Source organism: Fistularia commersonii, chromosome 1 (assembly GCF_037954325.1).
Source record: "Fistularia commersonii isolate RoL2024-O1a breed Wild chromosome 1, RoL_Fcom_v1.0, whole genome shotgun sequence".
Classification (NCBI taxonomy): domain Eukaryota; kingdom Metazoa; phylum Chordata; class Actinopteri; order Syngnathiformes; family Fistulariidae; genus Fistularia; species Fistularia commersonii.
The window spans coordinates 8143087-8167768 of NC_141284.1; the positions used below are offsets into that span (position 1 = coordinate 8143087).

A 24682-nucleotide genomic window follows, 5' to 3' on the forward strand; every position below is an offset into this window, starting at 1 on the left:
CAGGCATGAATCCCCATCCTCCCCGGTCATCCTGTTGTCATGCAACTCCATTCCTGTGGGAGGGGTAAGCCAGCCTCTCCCCCATGAGAGCTGACCTTGGGCAACTGGGCAGTGCACCGGACTGGAAGCTGTTGGCGAACCTGGACAAGAAACTCTGCTTTCCAGCTGAGATTGCATCCACCAACCTGCAATCAGACCTCGTTCTGTGGTCATCGTCACTCAGGCTCGTCTACATCATAGAGCGCATGTTGCACTGGGAGAGTGCATGGAGGAGGCCTATGAACGGAAGAAGGTGAGAACGTGAGCCAGTGGTTGTGGTTGAAGAGAAAGGATCCAGTTTGGGGCTTCAAGTGAGCTGATGGCATCTAGGGAGTGAACCTGGGATGCTGGGATTCACTGCTGAACCCTCTGGAGATGTTGTGGGCCAATCAGCGAAACATCCATGAAGGAGGGCACCCACTTGACAACCCAAAGGAAGCCATCGCTCACTTGAACCCCACAGAGTCTCATCGGTGCCTTGGGTATGCTTTTATCGAGGGACATCAAGACCTAGTCCTACACAACAGATCTGCTGAGCTAACAGTCCACTTTTTAGCTTTGAGAGTTTGTCTGCTCGGAATTGGCCTTGCATGCTATCATACTTGTCTTTGTAACGGGATTCATAGTGTCGGCGCAGACAGTATTCTTTGAATACAGCCACCGTCTCTTTACAGATGAGACAAACAGCCTTTTCTTTGAAGTGAACAAAAAGTAATCGTTTGTCCACTGCAGGTTAAATACCCTACATTCTGAGCACTGTTTCCTCTAAGCCGCGTGTTTGCGCAATTCCTGCTCCAGCATTCTCCACGCACGACAAATCTATGCTGCGCACAAAATAAAATTTGAAAAAGCTGAACTGTTAATGAAATAAATGTGTTTAATGTATTTGCAGTTCAGCTTTGTTGTGCGCATAGAACGCTGGAGCAGTGAGCGATTGCGCAAACACGCAACTTAGAGGGAACAGTGATTCTGAATCTATTTTTCTCTTACCTAATCTTTTCACCATTATTCCGTGTTATTTCACTAGGGTGTGCCCAGGATGCTTTTTTTGAGGGAGGGGTTTCAGATAAGGCACAGACTGCAGAAGGGTGGAATAGAATGTTAGGTTCTATGCATGTACAAATCACGATTATGTGCCCAGAATGAAAAAAAAAATCATAATGCATCTCTACTATTGTTCAACAACTGGGCTCAGGGGCTGGGCAAAATGTGTAGGTGGGCCGTAACCGGCCCACGGGCCACAGTTTGGGGACCACTGGTCTAATGGGTTCTTGTAAAGTGAGCATGACAAGTCAGCATGATTAGCAAAACACAGGACAGGTGTGGGCAATTGAACTGCGAGTCTGAATGAGCTGAGGACCATGAGCTGGGCTGCGGCTGGCAAGTGGGCATGGTCAGCCTGCCAGAGCCCGACGAGTGATTCTTAAAGTGAAATTGAACCAAATGTGAAGATGTTATAATGGGATTTATATCTACCTGCATGGTTCATTGCTTTACATGCTTTGCTGATTGGTTGAATGCTTTTTCTTACAAGCAATGCTGTAGACTTTGGTTCGCTTTTTTTGACTGAAGCTTCAGCTGGATTCTATCTCACATATGATGTATCCCCTATTGGGGCTAATTTAATTTAAAGTGTTACTTGAAGGCTGTTTGCCACTGGGGAAAAACAGCAACATCAAAAACACAATTTTGGATTGATACTTGTACTTTAAGGTTTGCATTTAAATGGCTTAAATTTGAAAAAAAATACTGCTTTTAAAATAGTCAATATTAACAGAGCCAAAGACGTTGACTGATAGAAGATTACTTTATTTCTCATCTGATTTTTAGGAATAAACCCTGAGTGTTTGATATTTAATGTGTGAAATATCTATCTGTGTCTTCGGTGATATCAGATTTAGCTTTATCTGCTGCACTACTGTAAAAAAAGACTTGTGTTCACATAAAAACAATGTATTTAACAAGCCTCTTTTAAACAGGTTTTGCTTTTAAGTCACAGTTTACCTTAAAACAACAAGCAAAATAGCAGTGGAGTTTCTTCTCTTGCTTTGTCACAATGTAAATTTCTCAAAACATCAGGCCATAATTACTAAAAAAAAGAACATTGCAATTCAGCTGGGCAGTTTTTTTTTTTTGGCACTTTCACAAGCAAAAGGATAATTCTATCAGGTATCCTATGGCATTGATACCAATACAGCTGGAATTGAAATGATATCTTAATATCTTCAAAACCCAGCAAACAAGGGTAAAAGATTTAAACATTATAAATCCAACTTGCTTTCAACAATTAGAGGTTAACTGTTGATTGAACGACACAGCGTTGCAGATAAGAGAAGTACTGTATTTTCCACACTATAAGGCGCACTGGGTTATAAAGCGCACCTTCAATGAATGGCCTATTTTAATTTTTTTTCATATATGAGGCGCACCGCATTATAAGGCGCATAGAATAGAAGCTACAGTAATGGCTGGGGTTTCGTTTTGCATCCACTAAATGGAGCTGCGCTAAAGGGAATGTCAACAAAACAATCAGATAAGTCAGTCAAACTTTATTAATACAATACAAATTAACGTTCTGACAACTCCGTTCACACCCAAAACAAGTTAGGGCATTCACAATACGGTACCGTATGTACCGGTAGCTCTTAATGGTATTTGTGCCGCATTATAAGGCGCATAGAATAGAAGCTACAGTAATGGCTGGGGTTTCGTTTTGCATCCACTAAATGGAGCTGCGCTAAAGGGAATGTCAACAAAACAATCAGATAAGTCAGTCAAACTTTATTAATACAATACAAATTAACGTTCTGACAACTCCGTTCACACCCAAAACAAGTTAGGGCATTCACAATACGGTACCGTATGTACCGGTAGCTCTTAATGGTATTTGTGCCGCCTTCGTGGAAAGACTGTATATCCAACTCAATTTGTCACAGTTCAAAGTGTTTAATAAAACGAAAGCACCAAGAAGGATTGCCTCTAAATTTATTGATGTTAAGTTTGTGTGTTTGTCCTCTAACCGTAGACATCTTGCTTTGGTCCCTCGGAAACTCTGTTTGGTCTTTTCTTGGCCCAGGTCATCTTGTTGCTCTCTCCACTTCCGCACCATTGATTTGTTAATATTGAACTCTCTCGCTGCTGCTCTATTCCCATGTTCTACTACATGACTGATAGCCTTGGGTTTAAACTAAGCCTGTCGTAAGTGTGTCTCTTGAAAGGAGACGTTTTTGGGGTCTTTACACACAAAGATACACAAATGGAAATGAAAATGCACTCTTCGCGCAGTCATATATCCCAGCATGCGCTGTGTGCTACTTCTTCTACGGGAGAAAATTGAGTCGGCGGCTGTTTCCCGTGGTTGCGAGACCTCTTGCGGCTCAATATTGATCCCTATATAAGGCGCACCAGATTATAAGGGGAACTGTCGGTTTTTTAGAAGATTAAAGACTTTTAGGTGTAACTTATAGTGCAGAAAATACGGTACATTTGTGTTTTTGACAGAACAATTTCAAACTTTATTTACACATACAGTATCAAACAGATGCAATACAGGCACACAACACAAATAAGCAGTGGTAACAGTAATTTCTATGACAAAGCAGATAAACAGGAGTAGGTTTTGGGGTAAAATGGGCAACACATCAGCATAATTTTCACTGCCCTGCAGTAAAGATTTTTCAGAAATCCTCTGGAGTAATTATGTACTGTAGGGTCTGTTGCTGCATGCCATAGTGAGCGGACATCTTTGCGGTGGCCATGAGATGTGATAATTTGACCATAGATACATGGATGGTAGATGGCCTTGCCTTCACCGGAAAAGTATGCATGCTCCTGGGGAGATATGCCCATGGCTTTGGCACAAATACCCATAAAAACATCATCTATATATATGGAGGGGTTCAGCACCTGAGTAGCCTGGAATATTTTACTGGCCACATCCGCTGATACAATGTAACCTGATCCAGCTGTGTAGTCTGGGTAAGAGACCCAAGGGTACAGTTCATAGGGAACATAGTATTTACTGCTCTTCAGTCTAACTGGAGGGGCTCCTTTGTGTACATGCCCCACCCACAAGTCTTTAGCCCCTGATTGGCTACCTAGGAGCCAGACCAGGTACTTAACCAGATTTGGCATATGGACGAAGACGTCATCATCTGTGGACATAAGAAAGCGTGCCTGAGGGCAGAACTGGTGGCACCACTGGAACTGCATGATTAATTTGGTGGTCAGGTTGTGGAATGTATCCACAAAGTCCTTTTGGATAAGATCTCCATAAGTCTGGTCCTCCTGTAGCAGCCCACACTGCACCATATTTCTCTGCTCAACAATTTTGTGCACACCAAGGGCAAACACCACCCTGACATTCACCCCAAGTTCAAACCAAATATAGCTCTCATTGCCCCAGGTGTCCCTGATTGCTTGACGTTGCTTGTAGTTTTCTGGGGATGATTTTACGAACAAGAGCAGCAGAATGTCCCTCCAGTCTGTCCAGCCGCCACGTCTGCATTTCCCTGGATGGTTGATGAGGTATGAGTGACTCAGCAATCCCTCATCTCCACTGCTTGATATGTCCTTTCCGATATAATGGTTTGGCTTTATGGCAAAGGAGGAATTGACAAAGTCGAAGTTGTTGACCAAGTAGCGGTACATATAGGACCTCACATGGCTGACAATGTGGTGGTCCAGTTCCTCCCAGCAGATCATTACGACACATATAACCAGGCATGTGGACAAGAGTTGAACACACTGGCACTTGTGGATACGGCGGAAGTTCACGAACATCTTGGGTACACGTCCTGAGCAGTTGTGATCCGTGTTCTTATTCTTATTCTTATTCTTATTCCCTGTGGTTGTTTATTTTGTGCAATGTCTCACTCTCCCATATATTCTATTCTACCAAATGATTACTTCTGATGTTTTTAAGTCCAGTAGGCCTTTGTCAAGCTCTCCAAGAGTTGAGGTGTTTCTTTCATGAGCTTCCTCATAATGACCCAGCGAAATGAAGTGGCCAAATATTACAGTGTAACGCTTAAAAAATAAAAATCAAATTAAAAAACTTCATAGATTGCTGGTTGGTGGTTCCATCTTTTTCAAACCCCTCCCTTCTGGTTACTAATTAATAAAGGGCGCTTCTCCACCTGTAAAAGATTTTAAAGAGACAGATTCACTGACAATGAATAGTTAAACAAAGAGAAAAACATAAAACAAAAAAAGTTTGCAACTTGTCATATGTGATGCTTTCCTCATTGTCCCCTGTCTATATTGCAGGTAAAATATACAGTCTAGCATTATGTTGTCACACACATAGCAAAGCAACAACCTATGCAAACCAGATCTACATGGTCCATTGTTATCATTGATTAACCAATGCTAGTTTTATAAAAATTCCCAGCATTTGTCGCTTTCTTAAATTCAACTTTCTTTGAAAAACACATAAAATTCCAATTCATGAATGCTATAATAAAATATCAGCTTGATTTATAAGCTGTAAATAAATTACTCGGCTTAAAGGTGTCAATTGTGTAATTTTATCTCACAATACACAATTCAAGGCATGGTTGATCTTTTCCTGTTAACTAAAAAAGTTGTAACTGTAGAATAAATTCCAGGGCCAAGAATATTTTTTACTAATTAATTGTTCAATCTCGAGAATCACATAATGATGAGAAATAGCTTAGTTGGAAAAAAGAAGAACAAAACGAAAATAAAAAACGAGGATAACTAATCTTAACCCAGGGGGTTGGCAACCTGCAGCTCTAGAGCCGCATGTGGCTCTTTGATCCCTTTGATGCGGCTCCCTGCGGCTTTTGATAATAAAAATGTATTAATTATTATTATTTTTTTTTACATTGTTTATTTTTAAGATGTAATTTTAAATTTGACGATTATGGCGATCTTGTAGAATCTAAATAAAATGTGTTAAAATATTTTTGTTGCTCTTTCTGCACACACCAGTAAAAGGATGACAGCACACTGAGAGAGCACGGCATTTTTGGTTTGCTGCTCGTGGATGATTGAAGTTTGACTTAAATTTATTTTTTTTTCATAAATGCAAGAAGGACTTAAATAGACATTTAGTATTTTGTAACCTTCAACCCAACGGCTTTTTTTTCAGAGTTCAAAATGTTTTGTTACATGCTGCAATGTCATTTTTTATTTTATATTTTGTTTATACAGAGCATATATATATATATATATATATATATATATATAAACCAGCCCGATAATTGATGAAAGATAATACAAGGAGATGAACGAACAAATTGCGCGCAAAGTGTCGATTTGAATGGCGGAAAAGCTCCAAAAATCTTAGTATAGCAGTAAAGCTAAAACTCCAGGGCCTACAAGAACAACAAGGCAGCGTAACGCTTCATGTGACAGTCTGGACCAGCCCCCTCCTACCGGGACTGTCAGCCCAGGTATAGTATGACAAGTGAAGAGATCAAAGCAGAGATCCTATTCTCCTTGAGAGGGTAGATCTCTAAAATCATAAGACGAATTTAAGAAGTGCACTGTCTGAGGACTTCAGGCCACTTAAAACGAAACCGCAAGGGATTAGATTTGAAGTCGCCAATAAAGCGATGGTCCGATGACGTGACCTTGCTTCGAGCTACAGATACCAGCCTTCAAATTCAGGTGTCAACCTCAAAGAGCGCTGTGAGGATATGGAGGGAAGGATGAGATGGAGCAAATCAGGATAGCTGGCATAGCAGAGCAACTGGACGCCAGCCCTTCTAAAGAGGTCGCCAAAGTTATCCGAGAAGTCCTACAGCTTGACTGGGATGTACAGGTGGATCGTTCACACCGCACGCTTGCTACCCTGAACCAAGGAGATTGGGGGAAACTGCGGGGATCATTGTGAAATTGCAATGTGATGGAGATACTGCGGAAAGCCAAGAACAGAGCCCCACTGACCTACAACAGACACACGATTGCCATATTCCTTGACGACACCGCCAGTGTTGCCTTCAAAACCCAGAGAAGGGCAACCTCTGTCCTCAGAGCCCTCCAACCCCCCAATTCCCAGCAACCCCGCAAACCCCTCATCGCCATAATTACCCCCCTTATTATTTGTTATGCTCATTTTTGCAGTAAATATTATGAGATGAGATATAATTGTCTTTCAAAGTTAAGTTTTGCGAACACACTGGAAGCTTTGTGACTGTAAAGAGCTCTTTGATTTGATAGAAACTTCATAAGTCCAGGTCCAGATGGATATATCAATCAATTTTATAAAATCTTCAAAGACCTGCTAGCCCCCCTGTTTCGTAATGCATACAAATATTACCTAGATTCGAAAACTATGGACTTGGACGGAGGCAACAATAGTTGTACCGTAATTTCGGGACTATTGAACGCACCTCAATATAAGCCGCACTGGCTAGCTGATTGCTATCTTGGGCTTCCTCCTGTGCGCTAACTTCTTCGGTGTCACAGTTGAATGGACTCCGAATTTCCCAGTCATTTCATCGGTCTGATGTGACGAGAATAAATGTTTTAGCGGCGTGAAGCTCGTAAGCCCCCTCCCCCCCAAAAAAATCCATGTATCAGCCGCATAATTGTTTAAGTGAAAAAAGTTGCGGCTTGTCCTCCGGAAATTACGGTAATTCATTAAGAGGGTAAAGACCATATTGAATGCCAGTCTTGTAGGCCAATATCATTCCTAAACAGACTTGAGTATTCTAACTGCAATTCTAGCTAGAAGGGTCAATAAGGTAATTACCCAAATTATACACCCTGACCAAACGGGCGTTAGCACTGGAAGGTCTCATAGAGATAATGAAAAAGGCCAATTAGATATAATATCTCATCAAAATATATGAACTCCGAGTCAATAATTGTATCCATAGATACACAAAAAACATTTGATCGGGTATCATGACAATATCGACTTCAAACATTAAAACGATTTAGATTTGGTCCTAATTCCATAAATTGGATTCAAACCATTTACTCATTCCCACTAGCAGCTGTTAGGTTAATGGATACAGTTCAGAGAGATTTACATAGAACGAGGATGCAGACAAGGTTGTTCTTTATCACCCCTACCACAATGACTTAAAATGAATTTTATTACATAAAGAAGAACACAAAATGTCATTGCATGCAGATGATGCCTCGAAGGTCTTGAATTTCCAAACCAGAAATATTATTTCTGGGCTGCACAAATGAAGCATTGCATGGATTCAGAGTGATGCATCCAAATAATGGCTTAACACTGAGAAAAGCAGGTGCAGAGATCCCCTGGAAATTTTACACTTTCTTGACCTCCCTGTAAAAGAAATGGCCTGGACAAGAGACAGATTAAAAATTTGGAATAAAATGAAGTCAGCCTTTCGGCTATCAAAAGTTCTCTCATCATTACCAAACAGTGTTCTTATGAAGACCTTTATCCCTAACAACTTAGACAATACTGGCTTTGGAAAATGGTCAGATTATAGTCTAATGTATTTGTATCCACTGACTAAGGATGACAATCCTAAAACAATTGAACAGCTGAAAAATGAATTTGATTGACCAAAAACATCCTTTTTTTTTAGACACCTACAGTTAAGATCTTTCCAGACAACACACAAGGAGTGGCAAAAAATTAGAAGCCCTACCGCCACAGAAAGGTTCCTCGTGTTATTTTCCTTTCAGCTTTTCCCTTCAGGGGTCGCCACAGCGAATCAACCTTCTCCATCTAACCCTATACTCAGTTTCCTCCTCTCTCACACCAACTAACTTCATATCCTCTCTCACTATGTCTATAAATCTTCTCCTTGATCTTCCTGTAGACCTCCTTCCTGACAGGTGCAATTCCAGCATCCATCTACCATTATATTCACCATCCCTCCTCTGTACATGACCGAACCATCTCAGTCTGGCTTCTCTGACCAAAACATGTAACATGGGTTGTCTCTCTGATGGACTCATTCCTGATCCTGTCCATCCTCGTCACTCCCAAAGAGAACCTCAACATCTTCATCTCTGCAACCTCCAACTCTGCCTCCTGTCTTTTCGTAATCGTCACTGTTTTTAGACTACAGCTGTCTTGTTCACATAGAAAGGTTCTAATAAGCACTATTAAGTAATAGGGAAAAGAAAATATCATATCAAAAATATCATTTTATCTGTAAATACAGATAACTCCCAACAGATAAGACAGAGATGGGATCATTGCCATACCAATGGGTTCTTGGGAGGAGATATGCATTAAGGCACACAGGACCACAAACTCAAACTCCTGGAGGGAATTCAAGTGGAAAGTAATAACTAGGCTTTTCAGAACATCAGAAATAACAGCTAATATGTGGCCGACACGTTGTTCAGTAGTTCTTGCTGGAGGGATTGTGGTAAAGATACTGGCGACCACACACATATTTTCTGGCTTTGTCCTAAACTAAGTCTATTTTGGAAGGAGGTCTTTGACGCCCTTAAGGTGTTTTTCAAACAGGGCATTCCACAAAGCTCTACAACTGCATTATCAGGGGCAACTCCTACTGCAAAATAAACATATTGCTCACCTGCTCACAGCACCATGAAAATGCATAACTATCAGATGGTTAAAACTGGTTCCCCCCTACACATAATATGTGAATCCCAAAAATATGGGGCATATACCAGATTGAGCAAATTACATATTTATTTGGGCACCTGTCATGTCTTTCCGAATACAATGAAGTTGTATTCAAGGAGTTTTGGACTGGCACCGGACATATGCATCTTAACCTTTTAGAGTACCTATGTGGAGGGGATTTTTATGATTTTTAGCCCCCCCCCCCCCGATATATCTGTTACTATTTCCTAATATTTTATTTATTACCATGTCATCTCCTTACATATTGTACATGTACCAGTCATATTGATGTTGAGAAAAACGAAATAAAAATTTAGTTAGAAAAAGGGGGTTGTGTGGTTCCCGGTGTTTTCTTTACTGTTGGGAAACGGGTCGAAATGGCTCTTTGAGTGGTAAAGGTTGCCGACCCCTGTCCTAACCTGTGATCAGATGTTAATGAAGTAGAAAAGTTGTGTTGTCATTTTAAATACATGTTCAATTTTTATGCCAGTTACCTGGTGATTGCCTTGTGATGTTTTTGTAAATGTGCTGTTCATTTTCAGAGATTATTGTGTTTAGTTCTTGGTCTTGTTCTTTTTATTCACTTTTATTGCACAACTTGGGGTTACAATACTTTTCTTTTGTCTTTTTCTTAGCACGCTTGAACATGTACACACACCTTCAAGCCTGCACACAGACATTACAAATAATACAGGGGGAGCCACTCTGCCAATGTATTATACAAAACCTTCCCTGTGCCTCACCCTACCTTTCCTTAGCTAAAATCGACATTCACCGGGTGACAGTATGACATCACAGTCCTTCCCCCAACAGCTGCTATATACCTTACTGCCCCAAAACACATAACAGCTTTATGTGAAATTCAGGTTCCTTCATCTTTTACATTCAGCTTTTCCCTTTAGCGGTCGCCACAGCAGATCAACCTCATTCACCTAGCTCCATCCTCTTCCCTCACACCAACTGACTTCATGTCCTCCTTCACTACATCCATAAATCTTTTCTGTGTCTTTCTTGAGACCTGCTGCTTGGCAGTTCCACCCACAATATCACTCTACCATTATATCTTTATGTCCTCTGTATGTGTAGCTCAATGGTAGAGCGTATGCTTCGCATACATGAGGTTCCGGGTTCAATCCCTGTCATCTCCACTGTAAGTTGCTTTGGATAAAAGTGTCTACCACTAAAAAAAGGCTGATTGTATTCTGTACATGACCGAACCATCTTGTTCTTGCTTCTCTGATCTAACTTCCTGTTCGTCTGATAAACTCATTTCTGATCCTATCCATCCTCGTCACTCCCAAAGAGAACCTCAACATCTTCATCTCTGCAACCACCAATTCTGCTTCCTGACTTCTCTTCAATGCTACTGTCTCCTAACCCCAGTGCATTGCTGGTCTCACATTTGTCATGTACACCTTCCCTTTTATTCTTGCTGAGATGCTTCTATTGGATAGTTCCCCTGATACTTTTCTCCATCCATTCCAACCTGCTTGAACCCCATTCTTCACCTCTTTTCCACACTCTCCATTCTCTGGTCTGTTGACCCAAAGTACAGAAAATCCTCCATCATCTTTATCGACACTCCCTATAGCCTCATCATTCCACTTGGGTCCTTCTCATAAGGACACATATGTTCTGTGTTGCTGCGACTTACCTTATTTCCTCTCCTTTCAAAAGCATACCTCCAGCTCAGCCTGTTCTCTCACTGAAGACCTCCACATCATCTGCAAACACTATGGTTCATGGAGATTCCTGTTTAACCTTGTTTGTCAGCCTGTCCATCTCCACTGCAGGCAAGAAGTGGCTCAGAGCAGATCCCTGATGTAGTCCCACCTCTACTATGAACTTCCCTGACTCACCTACAGCACACCTCACCACTGCCTCACATCTCACATGTCCTGCACCTGTCGAATATATTTAGGAAGGAGTGGCAAAGGCCAACAAAGGGCATATGATGACACATATGCTCGGTATGACAGCAAGAAGTGAGGAACTGATTTATACATGCTGGCAAAACAGAGAGATAGAGATATAAATAATATACAGCAGGTTTGGGTAGTTGAGGATAGAGAGGAGAGATAGAGAGAAATGTATTGACAGATGCTAAAGGAGTGATGGAAGATGGAAAGAGTACTTTGAGGAGGCGATGAATGAGAACAATGAAAGAGAGGGAAGAGTAGAAGAGGTGACTATTGTGGACCAAAAAGTAGTAGAGATTAGTAAAGGTGAAGTGAGGAGGCCATTGAAGATCATGAAGAGTGAAAAGGCAGATGGTCCTGATATACCTATGGAAGTATGGCAGTGTCTAGGAGAAGTAGCGGTTGAGTTTCTGGTGAGAAGATGCCTAAGGAATGGAGTGTGATGGTGCCCATTTTTAAGAATAAGGGAGATATGCAGAATTGCAGTAGCTATAGAGAAATTAGGTTGATGAGCCATATAATACAGTTATGGGAAAGAGTGGCGGAAGAGTAGTGGAAACTAGAATGAGAGCAGAAAGAAAGACAAGGAGACAGCCACATTACATTACATTACTTACATTACAGTCATTTAGCAGACGCTTTTATCCAAATCGACTCACAAAAATTGCAATTCAATAACCAAAGTACCTGTAGTCGTTATTCAGAAGTCACCACTCTACCAAATAGCCATCTCAAAACCATATAAATACATACATTCGTTTCTTTGTGTTTTTTTTTGGGGGGGGGGGGGCTAAGTGCGATTAGTGGGGTAACGCTTGGTGAACAGGTATGTTTTCAGCTCACGGCAGAAGATGGGCAGCGACCCCACTGTTCCGACCTTTTCCTGAAATTCATTCCACCACTGAGGAGCCAAGACCGAGACGAGCCAAGACCAGTACAATCGGCAGCCAGGGCTCTGAGTGATGGGGTGGACAGTCGCCACTCATTCACATGTGCACTTTACCTCCTCCACTCGTTCACATGTGAATGGAAGGCAGAATTTTTTGAGCAGCAGTACAATTCCATGCCTCGAAGGAGTACTACAATTGCTCTTTCAGAATGCTGGTAGAACAGATCTAAAAGAAGCATATGACAGGGTGCTGAGAGATGAACTATGGTATTGTATTGGGAAGTCTGGAGTGGCAGAGAAGTATGTTGGACATCTGTAGGACATTATGTGAGTTGTGAGACAGTGGGGAGGTGTTTTGCAGGTGTGACATAAAAGTTCAAGTCGGAACAATATCAGGGATCAGCTCTTAGCCACTTCTTGTTTGCAGTGGTAATCGACAGTAATGGATGTTAAACAGGAATTTCCATGGACCATGTTTGCAGATGACATGGTGATCTTTAGTGAGAGCAGGGAACAGATTGAGGAAAATCTAGAGAGTTGGAGATATGCTCTGGAAAGTAAAGAAACTAAGGTTAGTAGCAGCAAGATAGAATATGTGTGTGTGAATGAGAGGTACCCAAGTTTAAACATGAGGTTGCAGGGAGTGTAGATAAAGAAGGTGGAGGAAGCACCTCAAGTACTCAACAATCCAGAGCAATGGAGAGTGGAAAGAGGTGAAGACAGAGGTTCAAGCAAATTGGAATAGGTGGAGAAAAGTGTCAGGTGTACTATGCAGTCGAAGAATATCAGCCAGAATGAAATGGAAAGGGGTAAAAGACAGTTGTGAGACCAGCAATGCTTTATGGTTTGGAGACAGTGACATTGAAGAGAAGACAGGAAGCACAGCTGGAGGTAGCAGTGATGAAGATGTTGAGGTTCTCTTAGGGAGTGATGAGGATGGATAGGATCAGAAATTAGTCTTTCAGAGGGACAGCGCATGTTAGATGTTTTGGAGATAAGATCAGAGAAGCAAGACTGAGATCGTTCAGTCATGTTCAGGATAGTGATAGTGGCAGGATAGTGAATATATTGGTAGAAGGATGCTAGGGTCAGAGCTGCCGAGCAGGAGGTGTAGAGGAAGACCAAAGAGAAGATTTATGGATGTAATTAAAGAGGACAAGTTAGTTGATGTGAGAGACGATGGAGTAGGTTGATTTCACTGTGGCAACCTCTGAGGTGAAAAGCCAAACGGTAAGGAAGAAGTTGAACCATGAGTAGTGTGAAACCACTTGAGAAGCGGGTGACAAGCAGTGAGGTTCAGTGTTATGCTCAACAACAGACTCGGAGGGAGGCCAGGAACTGAACCAGGAACTTTTTTCAAGACACCACACCATGTTTGAAAAGGCACTGATCAAGTTGTGAGGAAATTTCCATTCAAACACTAGAGATATGATCTGTAAAACTAATCTCTATTGTTTCTGCTCTTCTATTTACTTTTGCACCAACCAAAAAATTATCTGTTCTGTTCTTTCTTCTCTGCTAAGTATCCGGTAAAAGAATTTGAATTAATAATAATGACTGGAACATAATCTTCTCTCAGTCTCCAGGTATCCACTTTAAATTATACATATAAGTATCTGGAAACAATTATAATGAATAAATAAATAACTACATAAATAAAACATTTTGGCTAAAAATTAGAAGACAGTAATTTAATAAATGTTTTAATACAATAGTAAGAGATTTTAATTTTCTACTTTTTCCACAGGAGTGAAGAAAAACATAATTAAACTTCAGACTGATGTACTGGGTTAGAGTACAAAGTAAAAAGAAATAAACAAACAAACAAAATAAAACACAAAAATAAAAAAGATAGTTTAAAATGGCATGTTAGACACACACCTGCTGCTTTTCTTCCAATGTCGCTTTGGAATCCACAATGAATCGTTTTTATTTAATCCACCATCAGTCCATCGGTTATAGTACCTGAAATTCGGCAAAAACAAATAGAAAGTTACAATGACAAGACATAAGACATGAAGTTAAGATGAAAAGAAATTTATGACAATAATGGATCATATTAATATTATGTGCAACACAAATTTCATCAGGGAGACTGTATATTATTTATAATTTTGTAAAAGTTAGCTGTAATGTCTCCATTTTTTTCTTCATATAGATCCTCAACAAGAAGTATGCATTATGAAAAAAACTGAAAATCACAGTATCAGGAAGACAGTTCAGTATTTATATATTTCATATCTTTAGTTTTGCTGCTGAGATCAATCTCATACTCAAGACTGAATGTTTCACCTACTTGATGAGCATATTTCACTTTTTTTTGCATAGTATTGTGAAGGTCTTCATAAGTATCCCTTTTCACAGGTATGTTAATGTAGAAATCCCTGAGCTTTTTCTATCTTTCTAAAGTTTTCTTTTCTTTTCTTTTCTTTTCTTTTCTTTTCTTTTCTTTTCTTTTCTTTTCTTTTCTTTTCTTTTCTTTCAGTTAGATAGCTCTTGATTATTTCCAGATGTTTCTTTAATAGCTATCTCTTAAAGTATTTAAGCTGATTAAAGTAATGCTTACTGATACTAATGTCTTTGACCAATTTTCATGCATGTTTTTGCACATTCACAGAATATGTTTAATTTTTGGCATTATTTCATAATATTCGGTTATTTATATGGAGGTATGTATATACTTCATATTCCTTGCAGTTGCTTGTCTGGTGGTGATCATATACAGTACATACTGGTGGCATTCTGAGTTCCTGTGGAGGACAAATCATTGGTGTCAGGTTTTGATATTTGAATATTTGAATTTCCTTGAAAAACTCAGGTGTGACGCAGGTGTGAAAGTGCTCCCAAGATAACTGTGGGTGAACTTGGGAATGCATGCTTTCATGTGTGTGCACTAGCCTCTTGATGATCATAGGTTACTGTCTATATTATAGGAATCAAGAATATCTGCAATATTCAGGATGTGATTACACGTTCCTTCTCTTCTCTGACAAATCTGATAAATTGTCCCTTACTTCTCATCTATACCAGTGTATTAATCAAAATGAGGAAAACTACGTTTTAGACATTAATCCAACATCTGTTAGCAGCTAATAATTTCTGAAAGTTTAAGTCAGGGTGGCGCGATAGTGCAGTAATAAGCTCCTCTGCCTCACAGTTGATCCATCGATTCTTACTGGGGCTCTATCTGCATGGGGTTTTGCATGTTCTCCCTGTGTTGATATGGGTTTCCTCCGGTTTAACTGGTTCCCTCCTGCAGTAGGTTGATTGGAGATCTGATGTTGCCGAGACGCGGTAATGACAATTGTTGTTCATTTTTATGTGGCCCTGCAAACTCAAAATAATTAATAGGCAACTCTAGATGAAGTGATGCATGAAGTTTATATATAATAAATGATAAATTGATTATTGAATATTGTGTTTTAGATTCTGATTTCTGTAAAAAAGACAATTTACCTAAGTTGAAGAGATTAGTTGAACAAAACTCGTCCATTTAAATAAACATTAATTTATCTGTCCATTTTAGGTTCATATGAAATATATAGATATAAGTGCAAATTAGAAATACTAAAAGTCCCTTTGTAAGTGCTATTGACTAATGACTTAACATAGCTTGATGTGAAAATGTAGGCTTATTTATCAGAAAAGGGGGCTTGGTGCATTTTTACCATTAAGTTTGAATAGAAATTATGTGAACTTAAATTTCAGCTTTTATTTATTTTTTTCCTTGAATTACTATTTAGAGTAATATATAACAATGCCTTGTCTATATTAATAGCTGACGTCAAGACTTTACAGTGGTCAGAATTTATTCCTTTAACAGATTCTATTTATCGGCCTTTTGTGAGTAAACATTCCGTTACAGTGGAAATACACAACAGACCTTTGACTTGGAACTGGAATTACAAATAGCTGTCTAGTCCAGTGAAATAAAGAGTAGTGTAATTTCAACCTCATTAAAACACACAGTAAATCAAAATCAGATTACATTTCAAAAATATAATGCTTAATTGCTAAATTTATAATAATAAATAATAGACATAGAAAAAGCATATGACAGGGTGCCAAGAGAGGAGCTCTGGTATTGTAGGAGGAAGTCTGGAGTGGCAGAGAAGAAGCTAGTGTTATCAGGGAGACAGGTAGAAGAGTACTTGGTGTGTCATCTGGAAGGAAAGTAGATAAGGAGACTTGGTGGTGGAATGAAGAAGTGCAGGAGTGTATACAGAGAAAGCGGTTAGCGAAGAAGAAGTGGGATACTGAGAGGACTGAAGAGAACAGACAGGAGTTCAGGGAGATGCGGCGAAAGGTAAAGATAGAGGTAGCAAAGGCAAAACAAAGGGCTTATGATGACTTGTATGCTCAGTTGGATAGTAAGGAGGGTGAGAATGATCTATACAGGTTGGCGAAACAGAGAGATAAAGATGGAAAGGATGTACAACAGGTCTGGGTGATTAAGGACAGAGAGGGGAATGTATTGACAGATGCTAGAAGAGTGATGGGAAGATGGAAAGAGTACTTTGAAAAGCTGATGAATGTGGAAAATGAAAGAGAGGCAAGGGTAGAAGAGGTGATTTTTGTAGACCATAAAGTAGCAAAAATCAGTCAAAGTGAAGTGAGGAAGGCATTGAAGAGGATGAAGAGTGGAAAAGCAGTTGGTCCTGATGATATACCTGTGGAGGTGTGGAAGTGTCTAGGAGAGGCAGCGGTAGATTTTCTGACTAGATTATTCAACAGGATCTTAGAGAGTGAGAAGATGCCTGAAGAATGGAGACAAAGTGTGATGGTGCCTATTTTTAAGAATAAAGGGGATGTGCAGAATTGTGGCAACTATAGAGGGATTAAGTTGATGAGCTATACAATGAAGTTATGGGAAAGAGTAGTGGAAACTAGACTGAGAGCAGAAGTCAGCATTTGTGAACAGCAGTATGGCTTCATGCCTAGGAAGAGTACTACAGATGCAGTATTTGCATTGAGAATGCTAATAGAAAAGTACAGAGAAGGCCAGAGGGAGTTGCATTGCGTTTTTGTAGACCTAGAAAAAGTATATGACAGGGTGCCAAGAGAGGAGCTCTGGTATTGTATGAGGAAGTCTGGAGTGGCAGAGAAGTATGTTAGACTGGTGCAGGACACGTATGCTAGCTGTGAGACACTGGTACGGTGTGCTGTAGGGGTAACAGAGAAGTTCAAGTTGGAGGTGGGACTCCATCAGGGATCAGCTCTGAGCCCCTTCTTGTTCGCAATGGTGATGGACAGGCTGACAGATAAGGTTAGACAGGAATCCCCATGGACCATGATGTTTGCGGATGACATTGTGATCTGTCGTGAGAGCAGACAACAGGTAGAGAGGAAATCTAGAGGAAATCTAGAGAGGTGGAGGTATGCTCTGGAAAGGAGAGGAATTAAAGTTAGTCGCAGCAAGACAGAATATATGTGTGTGAATGAAAGGAACTCGGGTGGAACGGTGAGGCTACAGGGAGTGGAGATCAAGAAGCCGGAGGATTTCAGGTGCTTAGGGTCAACAGTCCAGAGCAACGGAGAGTGTGGAAAAGAGGTGAAGAGACGGGTCCAAGCAGGTTGGAATGGGTGGAGAAAAGTGTCAGGGGTACTATCTGATAGAAGACTATCGGCCAGAATAAAAGGAAAGCTGTACAAGACAGTGGTGGGACCAGTGATGATGTATGGACTAGAAACTGTTACAATGACCAAAAGACAGCAGGCAGAACTAGAGGTTGCAGAAATGAAGATGTTGAGGTTCTCTTTGGGAGTGACCAGGATGGATAGGAACAGGAATGAGTCTATCAGAGGAACAGCACATGTTAGATGTTTTGGAGAGAAGGTCAGAGAAGCTAGACTGAGATGGTTCTGTCATGTACGGAGGAGGGATAGAGAATATATTGGTAGACAGATGCTGGAATTGAAGCTGCCAGGCAAGAGGTCTCGAGGAAGACCAAAGAGAAGATTAATGGACGTAGTAAGAGAGGATATGAAGGTAGTTGGTGTGAGAGAGGAGGATACGGAGAATAGGGTTAGATGGAGAAAGTTGATTCACAGTGGCTACCCCTGACGGGAAAAGCCGAAAGAAGAAGAAGAATGCTTAATTGCTAAAGTTATTATATTTTCGCCATAACAGTTAAACTTTTAACTTTTATTCCTTTTTGAAATTTAAGTTTTTAATTGATAATTGTACATATTTAAATAAGGCTATCAATTGCTAAATTCAATTAATAACACATTTATATTAATTGACAAGGCAATCCACAAATTGATCACAAAAAGTTAGGTCTTTGCTTATAATTAGTAAAATAAACTGCCAATGTGAAGAAAATGTGTATCATGAGAATTCTTGAAGTAAGATAATCAGAGGGGATTTTTTTCTATTATTAAATAAGATATTATTAAAGCAGTGCCCGTACTACTTAACCTGCACTCAGGTTCACTGTGGGGCCTGAGCCATCCAAACTTTCACTGCCTGAGAGGCGGGTTACACCCTGGGTTGGTTGTTAGTTTAACATAGGGCTCACATATAGAGACGTACAGCTATTCACCCTCGCATCCACATGCCTCGGTGATTTAGGGTTTTGACGCCCTAAAACTGTGTATACAGTATAAAGGAAACAAAGTAATCTATATTACTGTCATGGAGATTAATATATTTATGTTTTTTGTTTTTAAAGAAGTGTTCCTGTTTGTTTGTGGCATCTATGTGTATGTGTATGTGTATGTGTATGTGTATGTGTATGTGTATGTGTATGTGTATGTGTATGTGTATGTGTATGTGTATAAACATACACAGACACAGATACAGACACACACACACACAAACACACACACTCAGGTTGAATGACGTTTATTACACGACATACTACCCTGCATACACACAGACAAAATTGCAACATCCCTTAAATTTCCCCTGCTCAGCAGTATTCTAACTTTCACAGTCTTTACTTTACACAGTCATACACACACACACACGCTCACCATGCAGCCTTGAGGTCTCTGACTGCAAGCTTGACACTTTCAACACTAAATGCTGCAAAGTATTTAGTGTTGTACTTAATAAAGTACTTAATTTGACACAAACACAGACGCACACACACAAAAATGTTGTTTCCAGCCTACCGCAGTTTGTCAGTCCAGGTAATGTGTGAAGTCAACACTTCTAGATTTTCTACCTCATCCTCTGCTTCACTTTGTCACTTTGTAAGAATTTCCCCTCGTCTCCTCCTTGTCAGTACCTTGAGACTTCAGTACCTTGGAGCAGTAGATAGCTTTTGATCGCTCTCAAGGTCACACTGTGAGCATGTGAGTGGAGAGGGCAGGCTCTGAGAAGGGGGAGGAACATACTGATCTCCCTGAATATGAACTTCCTTCCTGAAAGTATTGTTGGGTCTGCTCCAAGTTGCTTGTGCACAATGATAAAAACAGCCGCGTAAATATGCGCATGTGAACAAACAGCATATATTATCTTTAAGAAAATTGGTACCTGCACTCAAAATCACTCTCAAGACTTTTCTTCTTCACGTAGTGTGTGTTTGTCACAAAACAGGGATTCATTATTAAACGACTTCGATGGTTTTGGCATTATTTTGAAAGTATTGCCTTTTTCTATTCAGTTTCACAAATTAGTTTTTTTTTTTAATGATTTTTTTCTTTAGATGTCAGGACATGGGTAAATGGGAAAAACATGACATGATATTCATAAAGTCCATTTTCATATCTCATTTGGATTGACCAAAAGTATAACTATATAATTGATCACCGAACCAATAGTATAACTTTGGTAAGTCACTTAAAATTTGGAAGTAATTTCAGGTATATTTTTTAGCCAGCGCCAAAGTACATTTCAGTCCATATCTTAGAAATATTTGAGGAATTTCAAATGAGTTTTAAGAGGAACAGTTTTTCCTTAGTCATTTCTACTGAATTTGGAATATTTTAACTTGAAGCACTGTGCTTTCTTTTAATGCTGTGTTTTCAGTTTGATACAGGAAAGGGAAACAGCAGTCATGGGCACATAAAGTCACTCCACCGATTCAACATTATGCATATTACTGAGCCTGTATAAATGGTTAGTGATTTACTCAAAGACAGTAAGAAAAGAACTTGAAACAGAAACAAAAAAAAACGATACATTTTAACAGCGGTCAGCAAATGTAAGAAATGATAAATAGAATAGAAACAGGCACCCCCAAACACATACTTTTATACTTTGATGTATTTTACTTTTTAGATACAAGATACAATTAGATACAAGATTTTGTTTTCGATGTGACCCCTCACCCATTTCTTTTTTTTTATGAGGGCCTGTGGGAATGAAAATGTAACTCAATATTAATAATAATACAGTGTAATGTTTCCAAGATGTTTTTCCTGATTTTCTGATCTTAGGCCACTAACAGAACACCAAGATACTCATGCATAAATAATAGATGCCCAAAATTTCTAACTGCCTGCCAATCTGGTTGGGCACACGAACATAGTACAGATACTGTTACTTCTACTCAGACACTCACTTAATCCTTCCCCCACTGTCACAGATAGAAACCTCAGTAAAAGCAACAGCTTCATTCCAACCCAATAATCTGCATTATTTAAATTTAATAAGCTTCCATGGTTGTTAATATGGAAAATTATTAGAATTGTTTGGTCTTGCGATTCCAATAAATGCCTGATAAAGAGAAGGTGATAGAATTTTGTTTTAAAGCTTCTATAAGCTCTAACTGCAAGGTTGAGTTGGAAATATTCTGCATACTTTTTTCTGAAAATTGCTTACATTGAAAATTCAACATCGTATTAATTGTCATTTTTATTGATTTACCTCTGATATAATTGTCCGAAAATGTTATGATTTACCCATCATTCCACTGTGTTTCTTGAAAGCCATGAGTTAAACCCTATAGCTAAAAAATTATTGGGATCACTAGTGTGATAGCACAAATGATGGCAACATTACTGGTACACACAGCTACCGTTCTAATACAATTGTGTTTCCTCTGCTCACAGTCCTATTTCAACTACAGCTCTGCTGCACACAGTTTCCTGCTGCTATTCAGCAGGTACTTTGCTGATTCACTTCAGTGAGGAGTAACTTATCAGGTGTGGCTTACTAAGTATACTATGCTACATTGAGAATTCACAATGAATGTTTCCGAGAAATGTATGCTCATGTTGAGGTTGTCCAAAAAAACGAAAAAAAAACAACAGGAAGGAACTACATAAATAAAAATACTACCCCGAAAAATCCTATTCAAAAATCCACTGTTTTACAGTTACTGTTTTCAAAGTGTCAGTCAAAGAGGATAAATCTGTTCAGGCCCAACTATAAGTGCCAAAAGTTTCCATGACAAACATTTCTATCATCACCATGTTGTTCCTCTATTCAGGTTATTTAAAGAACTCATGCATAATGTAAAAGCGACAGGGTAGGGCTCTGCTAATGTATTTAATTTTTTATAATTATCTGACAAAGTAACTAAATACACTTCTTTTTTTTATCTTGAAAGATATGGTACAGTGACAAGTGTTGATAATAAAATAAAATTACTTTTATTTCAAACCCTTGATCAAAAAAGGATACAAAAACAGGATGAAAAAGAAATTATTTGACCATTTGTATAATCAAAAAAACATCCATAAAAGCAAACTACAGTTAAAAAAATAGTCAGCAAGTAGACAACAAATTGACTTTGAAACAGAAGAAACAGGAAAGACAAACTAGGAATGATAAACACAGGGGGAAAACATTAAGTATGTTCCAGAATAGAAAAGGACATCTCTAAAGACAGAGTTAGTACTTGATCATAACAGTAAACCAAAATTCTTTAGACCAGATTTCACTCTCCAGGTCAAAACTTTAAAATGGAATGTGCTGGTTATGGAAGGTTTTTGTGCTCCTGTTTGTGCACTCCAAAAACGTGTTTTGGTTAAACATTATTGCATTGGAATTATGTTTGATAAATGTATTTTTTGAATCAAAAATGAAATAATTTCAGCTATACCACACAGACAGACATGCATTTGTTACTCAGTGCAATTTTACCATTAAGGTCAACTTACGTCCCAGAGTTACATGTTGTTCACTTGCTGGAACGAGCATGTTTATTATACTGTATGTCTCAGGCATCCAGCTCATGGTGATTTCTTGCAATTGAAGATGTTCCAACCCTCATTCAAGATGCCCAAAAGCTGCTCCTTTGTCCCCACCTAAGGACACACCCATTAACATTAACATTAACATTAACATTAACATTAACATTAACATTAACATTAACAACCCCCGCTGACCTAGTTTCTGCCAATCAACTGTTCATTTGCATAACAAGCCATCATAACCTAGACCCACCCACAGCCCTGGCACTTATACCCTGCTGTTTATTATGGTCTTGAGAAGTTAGATAAAAGTTGGAGACATTGTGGCTCAGCGGGTTAGATTGTTATCCTTTGAACCAAATATTCCTGGTTTGATTCCTGTGGTCCTCCGTGACTGTCAGGTTTCTTGTTGAGCAAGACTTTGAACCCCTAACTGCTTCTGTAGTGCTATTAAGTGGCATTCAACTGCTCATAGTTCATCCATGATGGGTTATATGCAGATAAATAATTTCCTGCAAGGGATCAATAAAAGCGAAATTAAAAAAAGATTAGGATTGCAAGATGATAATGTAGTTTGGTACTGTGAGAGGAACTTACTTCAGTTAAAGTCATGATTCCGTACATGAAAAACACAGAAATATTTTTATTCCATGATTCTTCACTGATCTTCTGAACACATTGCATCAGACTTTATCCTGAAGGATTGAAGTGTCATTAAAAAAGATAAAGAAAAAAATCAGTTTGTATAATTTTTTCATCATCTGGTTTGACTCAAGTACGTTTAGCTTGAATGTAAACTTATTGAATTAGAAAGCAATGACTGCAGTAAATTATATGGACACAATTGAGCCTATCTCAACTGTCAGGAGCGAGAGGCAGGGTATATCCTGGACTCATTGCCTATCGCACAACCATTCACTCTCTCATTCACACATCTGGGCATTTTTTCTAGTTAACCTTAACCTTCTGCATGTGTTTAAAGTACATTGCATATGCATTACTTGGAGTAGATACAGTACAATATGTTTGTGTATTTGTCTAATAATTGCAACAAATGTGAGCAATTTCCCCCTGCTCCCTATTGCCCCATAATCTAACTGTTCAGTTTTTATTGATAAGATACAGTCTAGAAAGGCAAAATCCAGTGCATGGATTGACACAGCATGCTTCTTCAGGGCTTTGCACTCTGGCTTAACACGAGTTGAGCCTTTTCTGTGCTCTTTTAAAGCTCATTGGGGTTTCTCACTGGGTTGTCTAGTTGCCTTCCACAGTGCAAAAAAACAATCACAAAACAAAAACGAAAGAAAACACCAAGACAACTCCGTAGGTCAACCCTTGACATCATAGTGCCCACAGGTGTGAATAGGAGAGTCAACGCTGCATATTACGCTTCATGTGGCCATTTAATCAACTGTTTTAAATTCTGAGTCCTGCTTTTGTTTGCTTAAAGCAGTTGTACTGTACATAGACAATATTAATCACCAACCGCTGTATTTAACCACTGTCCTATTCCTTGAAATCAAATGTTTGAACTAATATATTATATTTGACAACTGGGAGGACCAGCATACAAACCAGTTAGGACACTTTGTATTTGTTGGATTTGGTACTCACTTTTAGTTTGTTTAGGGTGCTTAGGTTGTTTCAGTTTGTATAATTTATTCATTGTCTGGTTTGATTCAAGTATGTTTAGTTTGAATGTAAAGTTATTGAATTAGAAATAGATAACTACAGAAAACTATATAGACACACTCGACCACAAAGTGACATTCTGTCTGAAATGTTTTCAATTTCAGAAACCAAGCCCGCCTTGACTCATTGTATAGATTTGCAGTAAATGTATGGTGGATCTTATTAGTAGGATAAGTGTGTGTTGGTCCACAAAAACGTGTGAAATATTGTATAAAATGGCGCCAGCATTTATAGTGTGAAACAGCAATGTAGCGTTGGTTCACAAGCTTGTCCTTTGTGTGTCTGGTCTTATGCACATTTTTAGTCATAAAACAGTTTGTGGGGATTGCTTTGGTTGATGTCTAGAACACACAAATACATGAAACACACACACAAATACACAGTCAGACTAACACAGAGCAGTGGAAACTCTAACAACTACATCTGTTTAATGTAAGCATGTTTCCATTGCTCTGTAATGGTCTGTCTACTGGGACACTGTGATAGTCTGATCTC

The 24682-nt window shown here is 39.2% G+C and overlaps 2 protein-coding genes across 11 annotated transcripts in view; one reads left to right on the top strand and one right to left on the bottom strand.

Annotated features, from left to right (window-relative positions):
- mcf2l2 (MCF.2 cell line derived transforming sequence-like 2) overlaps positions 1 to 24682 on the top strand; it is a 200296-nt gene that overhangs the window by 89038 nt on the left and 86576 nt on the right. The window lies entirely within an intron of this gene.
- Positions 2909 to 19691, bottom strand: b3gnt5a (UDP-GlcNAc:betaGal beta-1,3-N-acetylglucosaminyltransferase 5a). 2 transcript variants are annotated; one of them, XM_086146547.1, is made up of 4 exons: positions 19526 to 19691; positions 15088 to 15156; positions 14288 to 14371; positions 2909 to 5177 (listed from the first exon to the last, which is right to left on the bottom strand). In XM_086146547.1, the coding sequence occupies exon 4, from the start codon at positions 4819 to 4821 to the stop codon at positions 3628 to 3630; it is 1194 nt and encodes a 397-aa protein (XP_086002673.1). In that variant the 5' UTR covers positions 4822 to 5177; positions 14288 to 14371; positions 15088 to 15156; positions 19526 to 19691; the 3' UTR covers positions 2909 to 3627. The 2 variants fall into 2 exon arrangements, with proteins under 2 accessions (XP_086002673.1, XP_086002684.1); XM_086146558.1 differs by lacking the exon at positions 15088 to 15156.

Excerpts from the sequence above, each read along its gene's own strand:
- b3gnt5a (XM_086146558.1), bottom strand. The coding sequence starts at position 4,821 with ATGTTCGTGAACTTCCGCCGTATCCACAAGTGCCAGTGTGTTCAACTC.